Source organism: Salvelinus alpinus, chromosome 8 (genome assembly GCF_045679555.1).
Source record: "Salvelinus alpinus chromosome 8, SLU_Salpinus.1, whole genome shotgun sequence".
Classification (NCBI taxonomy): Eukaryota; Metazoa; Chordata; class Actinopteri; order Salmoniformes; family Salmonidae; genus Salvelinus; species Salvelinus alpinus.
Genome location: NC_092093.1, coordinates 21,861,420 through 21,879,480, shown reverse-complemented (window position 1 = coordinate 21,879,480; position 18,061 = coordinate 21,861,420). Strand labels below are relative to the sequence as shown.

General features: G+C 44.1%; 1 protein-coding gene across 1 annotated transcript in view; it reads left to right on the top strand.

Moving 5' to 3' along the window:
- The window catches only part of opn8b (opsin 8, group member b), a 50,668-nt gene extending 33,576 nt beyond the window's left edge, over positions 1–17,092 (top strand). The window contains exons 2-4 of the mRNA XM_071412964.1: positions 13,881–14,174; positions 14,900–15,225; positions 16,685–17,092. Of these exons, the coding sequence (XP_071269065.1) occupies positions 13,881–14,174; positions 14,900–15,225; positions 16,685–17,092 (1,028 nt within the window). The remainder of the gene's footprint in view (positions 1–13,880; positions 14,175–14,899; positions 15,226–16,684) is intronic.
- Positions 17,093–18,061: the final 969 nt, after the last annotated feature.

Sequence of the window (18,061 nt, the reverse complement as noted above, 5' to 3'; positions counted from 1 at the left end):
TTGTTGGCTGCTTTTCCTTCACTCTGCGGTCCAACTCATCCCAAACCATCTCAATTGGGTTGAGGTTGGGTGATTGTGGAGGCCAGGTCATCTGATGCAGCACTCCATCACTCTCGTTCTTGGTAAAATAGCCCTTACCCAGACTGGAGGTGTGTTGGGTCATTGTCCTGTTGAGAAACAAATGATAATCCCACTAAGCGCAAACCAGATGGACTGGCCTATTGCTGCAGAATGCTGTGGTAGCCATGCCGGTTAAGTTTGCCTTGAATTCTATATAAATCACTGACAGTGTCACCAGCAAAGCACCCCTACACCATCACACCTCCTTCTACATGCTTCATGGTTGGAACTACACATGTAGAGAGATCCTCTGTTCACCTACTCTGCGTCTCACAAAGACAAAGCGGTTGGAACCAAAAATCTAAAATTTGGACTCATCAGACCAAAGGACAGATTTCCACCGGTCTAATGTCCATTGCTCGTGTTTTCTTGGCACAACCCAGTCTCTTTTTATTATTGGTGTCCTTTAGTAGTGGTTTCTTTACAGAAATTTGACCATGAAGGCCTGATTCACGTCTTCTTTGAACAGTTGATGTTGAGATGTGTCTGTTACTTGAACTCTGTGAAGCATTTATTTGGGCTGCAATTTCTGAGGCTGGTAAATCTAATGAACTTATCCTCTGCATCAGATGTAACTATGGGTCTCACTTTACTGTGGAGATCCTCATGAGAGCCAGTTTCATCATAGCGCTTGATGGTTTTTGCGACTGCACTTGAAGAAACGGTCAAAGTTCTTGTAATGTTCCGCATTGACTGACCTTCATGTCTTAAAGCAGGGGTGTCAAACTCATTCCACGGAGGGCCTAGTGTCTGCAGGTTTTTGGTTTTTCCTTTCAATAAAGCCCTAGACAACCAGGTGTGGGGAGTTCCTAACTAATTAGTGATGTTAATTCATCAATCAAGTACAAGGGAGGAGCGAAAACCCGCAGACACTCGGCCCTCCGTGGAATGAGTTTGACACCTGTGTCTTAAAGTAATGATGGACTGTTGTTTCTCTTTGCTTATTTGAGCTGTTCTTCCCATAATATGGACTTGGTCTTTTACCAAATAGAACTATCTTCTGTATACCACCGCTACCTTGTCACAACACAACTGATTGGCTCAAACGCATTAAGAAGGAAAGGAAATGCATTCCAGGTGACTACCTCATGAAGCTGGTTGAGGGAATGCCAAACGTGTTCAAAGCTGTCATCAAGGCAAAGGGTGGCTACTTGTTTAACACTTTTTTGGTTACACCATGATTCAATGTGTTATTTCATAGTTTTGATGTCTTCACTATCATTCTACAATGTAGAAAATGGTACAAATATTTAGTAAAACAAACCTTGAATGAGTAGGGGTATACAAACTTTTGACTGGTACTGTACATTAGTGGAGGCTCCTCAGAGGAGAAAGGGGAGGATCATCCTCCTCAATGAATTTCGTAAAAATAAAAATAGTGGTGAAGAAAAAAAAAATCATTTTTAGATAAAACTATACTAAATATATAGTTGATTAAAACACACTCTTTTGCAATGAAGGTCTACAGTAGCCTCAGCAGCACTCTGTAAGGTAGCTCCATGATGTAGCCAGAGGCTAGCTTCTGTCCTCCTCTGGGTATGTTGACTTCAATACAAAACCTAGGAGGCTCATGGTTCTCACCCCCTTCCATAGACGTACACAGTAATTATGACAACATCCAGAGAATGTCCTCCAACCTATCAGAGTTCTTGTAGCATGAACTGACGGGTTGTCGACCCAATCAAAGAATCAGAGAATTAATCTAGTACTGAAAGCATAAGCTACAGCTAGCTAGCACTGCACTGCATAACATGTGGTGAGTTGTTGACTCAAAGATAGTGTTGTGTCTTTGACATCATTAAAGTGAAGACTTATTTTATCAAATCAATTCTCTGTAATTATTATTACGTGATTAAACTAATCATGTAAATGTAAATAATGAGGAAGTCGGGGCACCAAAGAAAATCTTCAGATTACAAAGTTATAATTTTCCTAATATAACTTTTCAGATATTTTAATATCTGATCCGTTAGTCTTCTAATTAATGAATCATTCTTTACCTCACGTTAGTCTCATTCCAAACGTCGTAAATGGTTGGTTATCTGCACAAACCCAGCCTTCACTATGAATCATCCATACATCAATTGTTTTAATCATTTATTTACTAACTAACTAAATAATCACAGAAATGCATAAACAAACAACAATATATATGGTTACAAGGAAATTATAAGAAAGTGGGTGCGGACTGAGAAGGCCGGGAAAGACAAGAGACACTACAAAGTTGATAATTATAATAATTGAAATGCTAATCCTTTGCACATGAATGCTCACTCATTCGGGAATAATTGCAATCAATATATATATTTACGCTAAGTGTGTCGTCATAATCTCTGTTGGAGTCGTCCGTCTTTCTGTTGGAAAGTTCATCTGATCTTCTGTTTGCGTCCCTGGAGTCTTTTGTGGTTAGAATGGATACTTCAGAGTCCCATTCAGAAATGTTCTTATAGAATAGATGTTTCGGCGGTTGTCGGTCTTCGCATACAGTCAACATAAATTCTAGCTGCAGACTAGTAATTAGTATCAAAGATTTGCTCTTATTCTGTCGGTATCGATAGTCTCAGAGTTTAACCATTTCCACCAGTGTAGCCAATGCTCCATGTGGTTTGGTTAGGAATTCAACAACCGAGGAACGCATGGTCTCTACTCAAACCTTAGCCCTCTCGGTAATCGAGGTACGCATGGTCTGCAGATGATTTCTCTAGGTGGGGTTTTATTCGGAACAGCAGAAAAGGCTGTTCCATGATGCCAGATCAATGTCTGTGCTCATGGGGCGGGCCAATTACTTAGATAACTTTAAAGGGAATTGGATTCTCTTTCATTAAACAGTTTAAAATCACATTACATAATTTCACAAATAGTTTAATCTTTACTCATTCATTTTATACAATAATTAGATACACATCTCATAACGGAGGCTCCTGTATAAACAGAGTTATGGTAATGTGGCTGTATTGTCTCTCAATGAGGTCACAAACATTAAACAAAATGGACCGGTCGTAGCTGGATTCTCCACTGACCGTTTACGCTTTCTCCAAAACATGGACATTGTTCAGTTCTCAAGTTCTGTGATGTAGAAGAAGTTCCTTTGTTCTCTCTATGAACCCACTCTCTATACTGCATGACCGGGGGGGAAGAGAGTGCTCTAGGAATTTACGACCTGAGATAACAGAACCTGGGTGTAAGAGGGAGAGAGAGGGGGAAGGCACTCGCTATACCCAAAGAGGGCCACGTCATGACAATAGAGAAAGTCAATAGTTTAACAGTTTTGAACAAATTCATTTCTTCGAAAATGGAGAAGCGAGAGAGAGATTGAGACCTATATTTTGTCATTTTACTTTCACTTTCACTGTAACGTTATGCGCTGAGAGACGGGAAGCAAGTTCAGGGAGTGAGTGTTTTAATAAAATAATTAGAACATAATACAAAACAAGAAACACTAACAGCACACAGACATGAAACAGAAACAGAAACAATGACGCCCGGGGAAGGAACCAAAGGGAGTGACATACAGTTGAAGTCGGAAGTTTACATACACCTTAGCCAGATACATTTAAACTCAGTTTTTCACAATTCCTGACATTTAATCCAAGTAATCATTCCCTGTCTTATGTCAGTTAGGATCACCACTTTATTTTAAGAATGTGAAATGTCAGAATAATAGTAGAGAGAATTATTTATTTCAGCTTTTATTTCTTTCATCACATTCCCAGTGGGTCAGAAGTTTACATACACTCAATTAGTATTTGGTAGCATTGCCTTTAAATTGTTTAACTTGGGTCAAACGTTTCAGGTAGCCTTCCACAAGCTTCCCACAATAAGTTGGGTGAATTTTGGCCCATTCCTCCTAACAGAGCTGGTGGAACTGATTCAGGTTTGTAGGCCTCCTTGCTCGCACATGCTTTTTCAGTTCTGCCCCCACATTTTCTATAGGATTGAGGTCAGGGCTTTGTGATGGCCACCCCAATACCTTGACTTTGTTGTCAAGGTACAGTCAATTTAGTGTATGTAAACTTCTGACCCACTGGAATTGTGATACAGTGAATTATAAATGAAATAATCTGTCTGTAAACAATTGTTGGGAAAATTATCTGTGTCATGCACAAAGTAGATATCCTAACCGACTTTCCAAAACTATAGTTTGTTAACAAGAAATTTGAGGAGTGGTTGAAAAATGAGTTTTAATGACTCCAACCTAAGTGTATGTAAACTTCCGACTTCAACTGTATATAGGGAAGGTAATCAGGGAAGTGATGGAGTCCATGCGCAGGTGTGCGTAACGATGGTGACAGGAATGCACCATAATGAGCAGCCTGGTGACCTAGAGGACAGAGAGGGAGCACACGTGATGTTCACTTACTTAGATAGCACATGCAGCTAGCTAGTTTAGCCTACTCAAACACCCGGCTCAAACAAAGGGATGCAATGTTAGCTAGCTGGCTATGACTATCCAACACAACACTGGAACTCTTCCAAGTCAAGATATATTCCAAGATGGCGTAGCAGTCGGACGTGTGTTTTGTGTGTTTTGTCTTGTCCCGTGTAAATAATCGTTTTCCTCGTTTTTTCCGTTTATATTTTAATCTCACTTTCCATCTACGGACTGAATATACTCTCCTGCAACCCCCAACACCCAATGTGGTACGGATCTGCTATTTTTATACTTTAGAACCGGAACCCCCATCAGAAGCTAGCCAGCTAACTAACTACTAGCTAGTTATCAGTTAGTCACTGCTAGTGGTCTTTACCGTTAACTCGGACACCAGCCAGCCTCAGCTTGGTCAATACATGCCAGTCTGCACAGCGCGATATCAACCCAGAGAATATCGGACTGCTTTTTCTCTACCAAATCTCCAGATTACTACCGCAAGCTCTGGACCTTTACACCGGATCAGATAGCTAGCTGCAATCTGAGTGGCTACTCCTGGCTAACGTCTCTGTCCCGAAGCAAGCAACAGTTAGCCTTGAGCTAGCCTCGAGCTAGGCCAATCTCCCGGCTAGCCGAAGAGGTCCTCCGGCTAATTCTTGTGCTACAATACATATTTTGCCAATTGGCCTGGACCTTTTTTTGCCGACACAGAGCCCTGCCAATCCATCACAACTGGTCTAAATCAGCTACAAGCTAATTTAGCCATTTTTTGCCGCTGCTAGCAGCTTTTACCTTCTGCACAGACACCAGCCCTGTTATTAGCCTGGATATTACTCACCAATTTACCAGCATCGGACTGTCTCTCGACAACAACGCCGGATTCCTGCCGTAATCCCTGAGCCACTACTTCTGATCCTCACAGCTAGCTTGCAGCTAGCGCAGCTAGCGCCACTGCCACGAAGCCAGCACCAGTTAGCAAACACAATTCTACAATTCACAACCTCTCTTTCGCCATCGCCATCCGGCTTGGATTCTCTGTCGACACGACCACGTCTGGTCTGCAGACGAGTGCCCCACCCGCTGTGCCCTCAACCGGCCTCCGTCTGAGCAGACCCCCTCCGTCTGAGCAGACCACCCCCCGGGCTACTAACTTTAAACGCCGCGTGCTAGCTTAGTGGAGGCCTCCCTGCTCCATCTACGGCTGCCCCCTGGACACTATGATCACTTGGCTACATAGCTGATGCCTGCTTGACTGTCCATTAATTCACGGTACTCCATTCTGTTTATTTGTGTTTTATCTGTCGGCTCTGTGCTTTAACTCAGGATCTGTGTGTAGTTAATCCGACCCTCTCTGCCTAGTCGTCGCCATTTTTACCTGTTGTTGCTGTGTTAGACTAGCACCCTGTTATTGCTGCTGTTATCTTACCTGTTGTTTTAGCTAGCTCTCCCAATCAAGACCTGCAATCACTTTATGCCTTATTGTATGTCTCTCTCAAATATCAATATGCCTTGCATACTGTTGTTCAGGCTAGTTATCATTATCATTGTTTTGGTTTGCAATGGACCCCGTAGTTCCACTCTCCGTACCTCTGATACCTCCTTTGTCCCACCCCCCACACATGCGGTGACCTCACCCATTGAGACCAGCATGTCCAGAGATACAACCTCTCTTATCATCACCCAGTGCCTGGGCTTGCCTCCGCTGTACCCGTGCCCCACCATACCCCTGTCTGCACATTATGCCCAGAATCTATTCTACCACGCCCATAAATCTGCTCCTTTTATTCTTTGTCCCCAACGCTCTAGGCGACCAGTTTTGATAGCCTTTAGCCGCACCCTCATCCTACTACTCCTCTGTTCCTCGGGTGATGTGGAGGTAAACCCAGGCCCTGCATGTCCCCAGTCACCCTCATTTGTTGACTTCTGTGATCGAAAAAGCCTTGGCCTCATGCATGTCAACATCAGAAGCCTCCTCCCTAAGTTTGCCTTACTCACCGCTTTAGCACACTCTGCCAACCCTGATGTCCTTGCCGTGTCCGAATCCTGGCTTAGGAAGGCCACCAAAAATTCTGGGATTTCCATACCCAACTATAACACTTTCCGTCAAGATAGAACTGCCAAAGGGGGAGGAGTTGCAATCTACTGCAGAGATAGCCTGCAAAGTTCTGTCATACTTTCCAGGTCTATGCCCAAACAGTTCGAACTTCTAATTTTAAAAATGAATCTCTCCAGAAATAAGTCTCTCACTGTTGCCGCCTGCTACCGACCCCCCTCAGCTCCCAGCTGTGCCCTGGACACCATCTGTGAATTGATCGCTCCCCATCTAGCTTCAGAGTTTGTTCTGTTAGGTGACCTAAACTGGGATATGCTTAACACCCCGGCAGTCCTACAATCCAAGCTTGATGCCCTCAATCTCACACAAATCATCAAGGAACCCACCAGGTACAACCCTAAATCCGTAAACATGGGCACCCTAATAGACATTATCCTGACCAACCTGCCCTCCAAATACACCTCTGCTGTCTTCAATCAAGATCTCAGCGATCACTGCCTCATTGCCTGTATCCGCCACGGGTCCGCGGTCAAACGACCACCCCTCATCACTGTCAAACGCTCCCTAAAACACTTCTGCGAGCAGGCCTTTCTAATCGACCTGGCCCGGGTACCCTGGAAGGATATTGACCTCATCCCGTCAGTTGAGGATGCCTGGTCATTCTTTAAAAGTTACTTCCTCACCATATTAGACAAGCATGCTCCGTTCAAAAAATGCAGAACCAAGAACAGATATAGCCCTTGGTTCACTCCAGACCTGACTGCCCTCGACCAGCACAAAAACATCCTGTGGCGAACTGCAATAGCATCGAAGAGCCCCCGCGATATGCAACTGTTCAGGGAAGTCAGGAACCAATACACGCAGTCAGTCAGGAAAGCAAAGGCCAGCTTTTTCAAGCAGAAATTTGCATCCTGTAGCTCTAACTCCAAAAAGTTCTGGGATACTGTAAAGTCCATGGAAAACAAGAGCACCTCCTCCCAGCTGCCCACTGCACTGAGGCTAGGTAACACGGTCACCACTGATAAGTCCGTGATAATCGAAAACTTCAACAAACATTTCTCAATGGCTGGCCATGCCTTCCTCCTGGCGACTCCAACCTTGGCCAACAGCCCCGCCCCCCCCGCTGCTACTCGCCCAAGCCTCCCCAGCTTCTCCTTTACCCATATCCAGATAGCAGATGTTCTGAAAGAGCTGGAAAACCTGGACCCATACAAATCAGCTGGGCTTGACAATCTGGACCCCCTATTTCTGAAACTGTCCGCCGCCATTGTCGCACCCCCTATTACCAGCCTGTTCAACCTCTCCTTCGTATCATCTGAGATCCCCAAGGATTGGAAAGCTGCCGCGGTCATCCCCCTCTTCAAAAGGGGGAGACACCCTGGACCCAAACTGTTACAGACCTATATCCATCCTGCCCTGCCTATCTAAGGTCTTCGAAAGCCAAGTCAACAAACAGATCACTGACCATCTCGAATCCCACCGTACCTTCTCCGCTGTGCAATCCGGTTTCCGAGCCGGTCACGGGTGCACCTCAGCCACACTCAAGGTACTAAACGATATCATAACCGCCATCGATAAAAGACATTACTGTGCAGCCGTCTTCATCGACCTGGCCAAGGCTTTCGACTCTGTCAATCACCATATTCTTATCGGCAGACTCAGTAGCCTCGGTTTTTCTAATGACTGCCTTGCCTGGTTCACCAACTACTTTGCAGACAGAGTTCAGTGTGTCAAATCGGAGGGCATGTTGTCCGGTCATCTGGCAGTCTCTATGGGGGTACCACAGGGTTCAATTCTCGGGCCGACTCTTTTCTCTGTATACATCAATGATGTTGCTCTTGCTGCGGGCGATTCCCTGATCCACCTCTACGCAGACGACACCATTCTATATACTTCCGGCCCTTCCTTGGACACTGTGCTATCTAACCTCCAAACGAGCTTCAATGCCATACAACACTCCTTCCGTGGCCTCCAACTGCTCTTAAACGCTAGTAAAACCAAATGCATGCTTTTCAACCGTTCGCTGCCTGCACCCGCACGCCCGACTAGCATCACCACCCTGGACGGTTCCGACCTAGAATATGTGGACATCTATAAGTACCTAGGTGTCTGGCTAGACTGCAAACTCTCCTTCCAGACTCATATCAAACATCTCCAATCCAAAATCAATTTAAGAATCGGCTTTCTATTCCGCAACAAAGCCTCCTTCACTCACGCCGCCAAACTTACCCTAGTAAAACTGACTATCCTACCGATCCTCGACTTCGGCGATGTCATCTACAAAATAGCTTCCAATACTCTACTCAGCAAACTGGATGCAGTTTATCACAGTGCCATTCGTTTTGTTACTAAAGCACCTTATACGACCCACCACTGCGACCTGTATGCCCTAGTCGGCTGGCCCTCGCTACATGTTCGTCGTCAGACCCACTGGCTCCAGGTCATCTACAAGGCTATGCTAGGTAAAGTGCCGCCTTATCTCAGTTCACTGGTCACGATGGCTACACCCACCCGCAGCACGCGCTCCAGCAGGTGTATCTCACTGATCATCCCTAAAGCCAAAACCTCATTTGGACGCCTTTCCTTCCAGTTCTCTGCTGCCTGCGACTGGAACGAATTGCAAAAATCTCTGAAGTTGGAGACTTTTATCTCCCTCAACAACTTTAAAAATCTGCTATCCGAGCAGCTAACCGATCGCTGCAGCTGTACATAGTCCATCTGTAAACTACCCACCCAATTTACCTACCTCACCCCCCATACTGCTTTTATTTATTTACTTTTCTGCTCTTTTGCACACCAGTATCTCTTCTTGCACATGATCATCTGATGATTTATCACTCCAGTGTTAATCTGCTAAATTGTAATTATTCGATTTATTGCCTACCTCATGCCTTTTGCACACATTGTATATAGATTCTCTTTTTTTTCTACCATGTTATTGACTTGTTTATTGTTTACTCCATGTGTAACTCTGTGTTGTCTGTTCACACTGCTATGCTTTATCTTGGCCAGGTCGCAGTTGCAAATGAGAACTTGTTCTCAACTAGCCTACCTGGTTAAATAAAGGTGAAATAAAAAAAAATAAAAAATAAAATAAGTGTTTGGTTTTACTAATTTATTGCCACTGGGGCCCGCCGGTGTAACTGCTAAACTGCTTACTGACTGTACACTGTACTGCATGATTGTAGCAGGTTTACTAACGCGTTAGTTCTATTGGCTATGTTGACTATGATGTTACTTTAGCTCATATGGTAACAACGATGTAGGCTGTGTGTAGCGGTTATGATATGGTTTGGCTTGGAAAGGTGTTTTCGCCTGGTCACATATAGCGGATGTGTTGTACATTGAAGTCAACAAGCGAAGGAAAAAGGTAAGAGGTGGAGAGGGCATAGATGCAAGAAGGAATACAACGTGGCTGCTATGAAAGGGACCTGTGCTTGTGTGGTCAGGCGTGTATTCATTCTGCCGATTCTGTTGAAAAACTTTTCTTAAATGGAAGCAAACAGAATGAAACAGGATTAACATACAGTACCTGAATGTGTTGCAACTGTTGAACTTATGATTACACCCTATATCAGCTAGATGCAGGCAAGAGTGTGCAAGGCGGTATTGAATGTGTCACTGTCTGTCATCTCAAATTTCTCTCTCAACCTGTGTGCAACTACGTTGTAAACTTTCATTCATAGGCTATTATGTAGCAACCTCATGATGGGTATAGGGAAAATTTTTACATCATGTCGTAGCCAAAACATGTCGTAGCCAAAACATGTTGTAGCCAAAAATCTTATATTGAACTGGGTGAATGGAATATGAATGACACTCATTCAATATGCTGTAATATGAATAAGGCCATGCTCTTGAAAAAAAATGCCCCTGACTGCCACTGACATACAATGCTTTTCCCCTCATCAATCTACACACAATACCCCATTAGGACAAAGCAAAAACAGGTTTTTAGAAATGTTTGCAAATGTATAAAAAATATAGAACTGAAATAATACATTTACATAAATATTCAGACCTTTTATTCAGTACTTTGTTGAAGCACGTTTGGCAGTGATTGCATCCTCGAGACTTCTTGGGTATGACGCTACAAGCTTGGCACACCTATATTTGGGGAGTTTCTACCATTCTTCTCTGCAGATCCTCTCAATCAATCAGACAAATGTATTTATAAAGCCCTTTTTACATCAGCAGATGTCACAAAATGCTATACAGAATCCCAGCTTAAAACCCCAAACAGGCAGCAACCTAGGAAGAAACCAGGCTCTGAGGGGTGGCCAGTCCTCTTCTGGCTGTGCGGGTTAAGGATTATAAGAGTACATGGCCATTTAAGGCCAGATTGTTGTTCAAGATGTTCAAATGTTCATAGATGACCAGAATGGTCAAATAATAATCACAGTGGTTGTAGAGGGTGCAACAGGTCAGTACCTCAGGAGTAAATGTCAGAGGTCGAGACAGCAGGTGTGGTAGAGAGAGAGAGAGAGAGAGAGAGAGAGAGAGAGAGAGAGAGAGAGAGAGAGAGAGAGAGAGAGAGAGAGAGAGAGAGAGAGAGAGAGAGAGAGATTTGGAGCTGTACCTTAGTTACTGTTGAAAACAGCAGGTCCTGGACAAGGTAGCACGTCTGATGAACAGGTCAAGGTTCCCTAGCCGCAGGCAGAACAGTTCAAACTGGACCAGCAGGACGACCAGGTGGACTGGGGACAGCCAGGAGTCATCAGGGCAGGTAGTCCTGAGGGATGATCCTAGGGCTCAGGTCCTCTGGGAGGGGAGGGAGAGAGAATTAGAGGGAGCATATTTAAATTCACACAGGACACCAGATAAGACAGGAGAATTACACCAGATATAACAGACTGACCCTAGCCCCCCAGTACATAGACTATTGCAGCATAGATACTGGAGACTGTGGTGTGGGGGCTGTGCTTTGGCAGAGACAGGTGTGGGTCGGGGGACACTGTGGCCAACCACAACCAGGCAGGATATGGCCCCGCCCACTTTGCCAAAGCACAGCCCCCCACACCACTAGAGGGATATCAACAGACCACCAACTTACTTCCCTGAGACAAGGCTGAGTATAGCCCACAAAGATCTCCTCCACCGCACAGGCCTGGGGGGGTGCAAAACCAGACAGGAAGATCACGTCTGTGACTCAACCCCTCTCCTAGGGATGGCATGAAGAGCACTAGTAAGCCAGGGACTCAGACCCCGTACTAGGGTCAGAGGCAGAGAATCCCAGTGGAGAGAGGGGAGCCGGCCAGGCAGAGACAGCAAGGCAGTTCGTGGCTACAGTGTCTTGCCATTCACCATCGCAACTCTGGGCCAGACTACACTCAATCATAGGACCTACTGAAGAGATGAGTCTGCATCAATGATGACTTTTCTTTTTTTGTAATGAGACCAGTGTTTAAATAAATTTGTTGTGGCCCAAAGGAGTAAGTAGAACCCTTCAGGGATTTGACAGTATTCCAGAATTTAGCCATGTTCCCATTGCAATCCAAAGAGCGGTTACATAATAATCAGATTCGGCCTTTCTGATTAGTTTTACACAATGATTCCTCAGTTGCTTAAAAGCTTGCCAGTCCAGGCCTAAGCATGTGTTCTTGTTCTTGACCCAAGCATCAACTCTTTTATGAATGACTTCTGATAATTCCGGAGTGTACCAGGCATTCGATCTACCTTTAACCCTTAATTTTCGGAAGGGAGCATGATTATCCACAATAGTCTGCAAAAAGGCTCAAAGCTAAATCAGGTTCAGGGATAGCTGAAATACAAGCAAGGTCACTAAAATAAAGAAAATGTTTAAAAAAAACTGTTCACTGATGTTTTTATAGTTCCTCTTTGTGATGACATGAGGCTAGGATTGTTGTTTTCTCACATCTCTAACACAAACAACAGGTCAATGGTCACTAATGTCTTGGGCGAAGACACCAGTATTAGGGCGAAAGTAAATACATTTAAAAAGAATTGGGAGCAAAAGCAACGGGGGAAAAAGTACTGTGTGCTTACATTTTCAGGTTCTTAGGCTGTATGACATTTGATCCCTCCCAGTCTTTTTTCACATATGGGCCGTTTAAATTCTTTCCATCCACCCAGGCCTTTGGAGCCTATCGGCTGGGGAGCATTCGCAAACAATTGTCCAGATCATAGCAATCATCATGTTGTCCTGTTCACTTGTCAGTTTGTTACTTGAACATTTAGATCATGGCTATAGCCTACCAATGAATTGGTTGTCACTTAAGCTGCATAACCAATAGTCATTAAAGTGTTATTCATTTAGACAGATCTCCTGAGTAGTGCTGTGATTGTATTTTCAAAAAGCGTGTTTCAGTAGCCTAAACAGTCAAGTATTCCAGTGCCCCATCTGTCGTACATTGTCTGTTGAGAGTCTGTCCTGTAGTCTATACAGTTCATTCATTGCCATTTCCACCGTTGTCCTTGTCCAGGAATCAGGTATCTTCTTTGCTGATTTTAGTGGGATGTCTCTTTCCTTCCATTTGACCTGCAGTTGTGTGGGGTATACCACAGAAAACGGGATTTGTTTTTCCAATAGCTTTTTTATTTAATTCAATGTGCATTGAAATGAAACCAATTTACAATGTTTTATTGAGTTATCAATATCATGCTGAAGTCCGAACTCGATCTTACTTTATCTTATCTAACTCCTGTGTATTTAGAGTTAAAGGTAACGTGATATTTTTTGGCCCACATTAATTTACTCAGACGAAGAACCTCTGCCAGAGGCATATAATCTTCATATTTCTTTTATCTGGAAATTATATTAGGCTCAAAATGGGATCCTTGTCAGATCCTATCAGACCTGTTTTCTTGTCTATTACTGATGACCTCAAATACTCCCAATCAAACAAAACTGAATGTGCTCGCCATTCATTGGCACAACAAAAGACCCATTGAGAAAAGATTCACAGTTTATACAACCTTGATGTTTTCCTGTTGGTAAACAGAGGTTTCTTTTCAATGGTCCAATCGCCATGACAGCTTGAGGAATCTAGGTCTGATCTTCAGTTAACCATCTGTGTTGTCTGAAAATTAAACGGTTAACTCTCTATGGCTCATGGTATTGCTCTATCGTGTGCTAACTTTATGTAATCTCTTTCACTAAACCATTACACGGGTCTGGGCATTGAAGGTATGTTGGAATCACGTGGAGATCATGTTGACCAAATCAATTTCTCTCCGGAGGGATTCATGTGCTTTTTGAATGCCTAATAATTTAGTGTTTACCCAGACAAGAAAATAACCAATGTTAGCCTGGTGGGATTGTTGGGTCTGGTCTGGGTGTTGGGACTTTCCCTCTTTGTCTCTCTCCCCTCTCTCTAGCTATATTGTCCATTGTGGGGAACCTGCTGGTGCTTATTATGGCATTTAAGCACTCATCTCACATGAAGCCCCCGGAGCTGCTGAGTGTCAACCTGGCGGTGACAGACCTGGGAGCTGCTGTCGCCATGTACCCTCTGGCTGTGGCCTCAGCCTGGAACCACCACTGGCTGGGAGGAGACACCACATGCATCTACTACGGCCTGGTAGGCTTCTTCTTTGGCACGGCCAGCATAATGACCATGACCGTGATGGCTGTGGTGCGTTTCGTCGTCTCCCTCAGCCTCCAGTCTCCCAGTGAGTATATAGAGCATGTGGAGCAGGAGTACCACAGGGAATGATGTTAGGACCATTGGAATTTGTGTATGTTTGAGTCAGTTTGTGTGAGTGAGTGAGTGAGTGAGTGAGTGAGTGAGTGAGTGAGTGAGTGAGTGAGTGAGTGAGTGAGTGAGTGAGTGAGTGAGTGAGTGAGTGAGTGAGTGAGTGAGTGAGTGAGTGAGTGAGTGAGTGAGTGAGTGAGTGAGTGATACCACCTCTTGTCATCATAGGAACATTTTGGAAAGTAATTGTGCATGTTTGGAATAAAAAACACACAGACAAAGAAGCATTTACAAAAGTGGTGTGTGGTTAGGGGCCCCAACTGATTTCTCAATGCCCACGAGGCATTTAAACCTGAAAAATACCTCTTGTTTTTGAAGAGTATAACCCAGAAATAGCAACAGATAAACTATATAAAGCTCCTCAAATTATTTTCTCACTCTCACACTACAGAGATCCGGGAAAATGTCTAAAATCCGGACCTTGAGGTCAGAAGTGTAATATATACCACTTAGCAGACGCTTTTATCCAGAGCAACTTACAGTACAGTGAGTGCTTACATGTTTGGTATGCGTATGTGATCCCTCCAGGACTTGAGCTCATGGCCTTTCCGTTGCTAGTGTTCTTACCAGCTGAGCCACACAGGAAGTACTGCTCTCCCACTAAACCTCTTAGTGACCCACTGTCTGTGTGTGTTTCCCTAGAGGAGAAGATCAGCCGGAGGAACGTGAAGCTGCTGTGTTTGTGGACGTGGCTCTATGCCCTGCTGTGGGCCTGCTTCCCTCTCCTGGGCTGGGGCCGGTACGGTCCAGAGCCCTTCGGCCTTTCTTGCACCCTGGCCTGGGGAGAGATGAAGGAACAAGGCTTCTCCTTCGTCATCTCCGTCTTCTCCTTCAACTTGCTGGGGCCCTCCTTCATCATCCTCTGTTGCTACTTTGGCATTGCCTTGAAGCTGTACATTACCTACAAGTCCCTCGACCACAGCAAAAATATCCCAAACATCATCAAGATGCACCGCCGCCTTCTCATAGTGAGTGACTTGCTGACTTGGAGTTGAATTCCTATAGAGTTGTTTTTGTCACACCATCTTAATTTAAATATATTTTTTAAAGGACTAGAATATGGACATTATACAGGCCTATTTACACATACTTTTAACTTTATACGTTATACAGTATATACTCACCAAAATATAAATGCAACATGCAACAGTTACAGTTCATATCAGGAAATCAGTCAATTGAAATAAATAAATGATTCTCTAATCTATGGAATTCAGATGACTGGGAATGCAGATATGTGTCTGTTGGTCACCGATATCTTTTTTTTAAAAGGTAGGGGCGTGGATCAGAAAACCAGTCAGTATCTGGTATGACCACCATTTGCCTCATGCAGTGGGACACATCTCCTAGAGTTGATCAGGCTGTTGATTGTGGCCTGTGGAATGTTATTCCACTCCTCTTCAATGGCTGTACGAAGTTGCTGGATATTGGCGGGAACTGGAACATGATGTCGTACACGTCGATCCAAAGCAACATGTGTGACATGTCTAGTGATTATGCAGGCCATGGAAGAACTGGAACATTTTCAGCTTCCAGGAATTGTGTACAGATCCTTGTGACATGGGTCCGTGCATTATTATGCTGAAACATGAGTTGATGGCGGCGGATGAATGGCACGACAATGGGCCTCAGGATCTCGTCACAGTATCTCTGTGCATTCAAATTGCCATCGATAAAATGCAATTGTGTTTGTTGTTCGTAACTTATGCCTGCCTGCTCTCTAATAATGATGGAGAGAATGTATGGTTCTTTAATAATGGTACAGAAGTTGAAAATTCACTGAGACCAAACGATCGCCTGAACTATTTCCAGATTTTTAAGAGAATGTTTCACAATAGGGTTTTTAATGTATTTGGAAACGGTCTCAGCTAGTTTAGGACAGAGTAAGGCAGCTAAGGAGGTGGGGCCACAGGATGAAATCCCCAAGGTCAACCATTTCAGGCCTGTAACATCCGGGATTTCTGTCATCCAATATAGAACGATTCTTATATTAGCTGCCCAGTAATAATATTGAAAAAGTTTGAAAGTGCTAGACCACCCTGGGGGCGAGATCTCTGCAATACGCTCTTACGTATCCAAGGGTTTTTCTTATTCCAGATAAAAGCAGATATCAGTTTATCTATGGAGATAAAAAAATATTTTGTCAGAAAGATAGGAATACATTGAAATAAGTATAAAAACATAGGTAAAACATTCATTTTAACAGTGTTATTTCCTATGCCCAAAGAAAGAGAAAGTAAATCCCACCGTTCAAGATCCTGTTTCAGGGACAGTGTCCAAATCAGATTTTAACTGAAGATATGGATTCAACAACAATGTTTCAACTGCATGGTCTTCAAAGTATATTTAGCTGGTTTGCTTTCTGCCCTCTGTTTCAGATAGTTTTCTCTGCCTGCCCATTTTCACAGTGTTTCTTCTGTCTTACAGATAGCAGTCCTGATCAGCCTGGGCTTCATCTTATCATGGGCTCCATACGGTTTGGTGAGCCTGGTGTCTGTTGTCAGGGGCAGTGAGTTCATCCCCCCTGAGGTGACCATGCTGCCCTGCCTGTTTGCCAAGTCCTCCACTCTTTACAACCCCCTGATCTACTATATCTTCAGCAAGACCTTTAAACAGGAGGTGAAGCAGCTGTGTGGTAGATCCAACGCATGCCACGCTTCCAGCGCCAGGAACAACATCACGGACAACGCCATCTACCTGGTGTGTGACGGCAGCCGGACGGAGAAGGGGGAGAAGGTGGTGGCTACGGTGGTTGGGAGGACCACTGAGGATAAGTTGTCCTGTGGGAAGAGCCGGGAGATGGAGACCAGGTTAAACTCATTCGACAGCCAATAGGAAGGCCTCGGGGAGGGAGGGGGTAAGGGGTATAGTGTATGATGTCCTTTCTCATGACAATCGTATCATTCCTCATCCAGTCAGGGTCTAAATGACCATAAAAGTTCACCATTGAACTTGGTGAACTCTACCCGTGGGTGTCGGTGATGAGATGAGGTTTCACAGAATGCTGAATTGACGAAAACTTTTAGAGACAATGGTGAACTTTTATAATAATTTAGACCCTGAGGAATTATAGATTGTCATGAGAAAGGACATCATACAGTATATCATTTGAAACGAGCTAAGACCAATGTCTATGATTTTATTGTTATACGCCTGAATCAATTGCTGTTGGCATGAAAATAGTTGTTACATAAAGACAAGTTATACTTTAATAAGCACAACTGGTGTGTGCAACATAACTTGCAGGGTAATATCAAATCCTGTATTGATGGTTAAATGAAAGAGGGCGTGTTTGCACTACTGTATCTTAACTCAATGGATGTGAGTGAAAAATGGCAACCAATGAGAGGATTTCTGGACTGGTTCCCAAGCCAATTGGCTGCCAGGATGAAGAGGATTGACAATATGCTATAGCCAATAGGGAATCATAGACCGTATACGGTTTGAATGGACGGAGCGTACAGTAGGTGGGCTGTTTTCTTTAGATAAACACAGCTGCCATTGATCAATGCAGAGGAAGGAAGTGACCGTATTCCCATGGAGGAGAGGATGGATGGAGACACTAAGCCTGGGTCCACCCTATCCCCTATGTAGAGCCATATGGGCCCTGGTCAAAAGTAGTGCCCTGCACTAAAGAGGGAATACACTGTTAGTGCTCAGGACTGATCCAATGAGGAGAGGATGGAGAAATGGATGCTTCTAGTGCTCAGGACTGATCCCATGAGGAGAGGAGAGGATGGAGAAACGGATGCTTCTAGTGCTCAGGACTGATCCCATGAGGAGAAGAGAGGATGGAGAAATGGA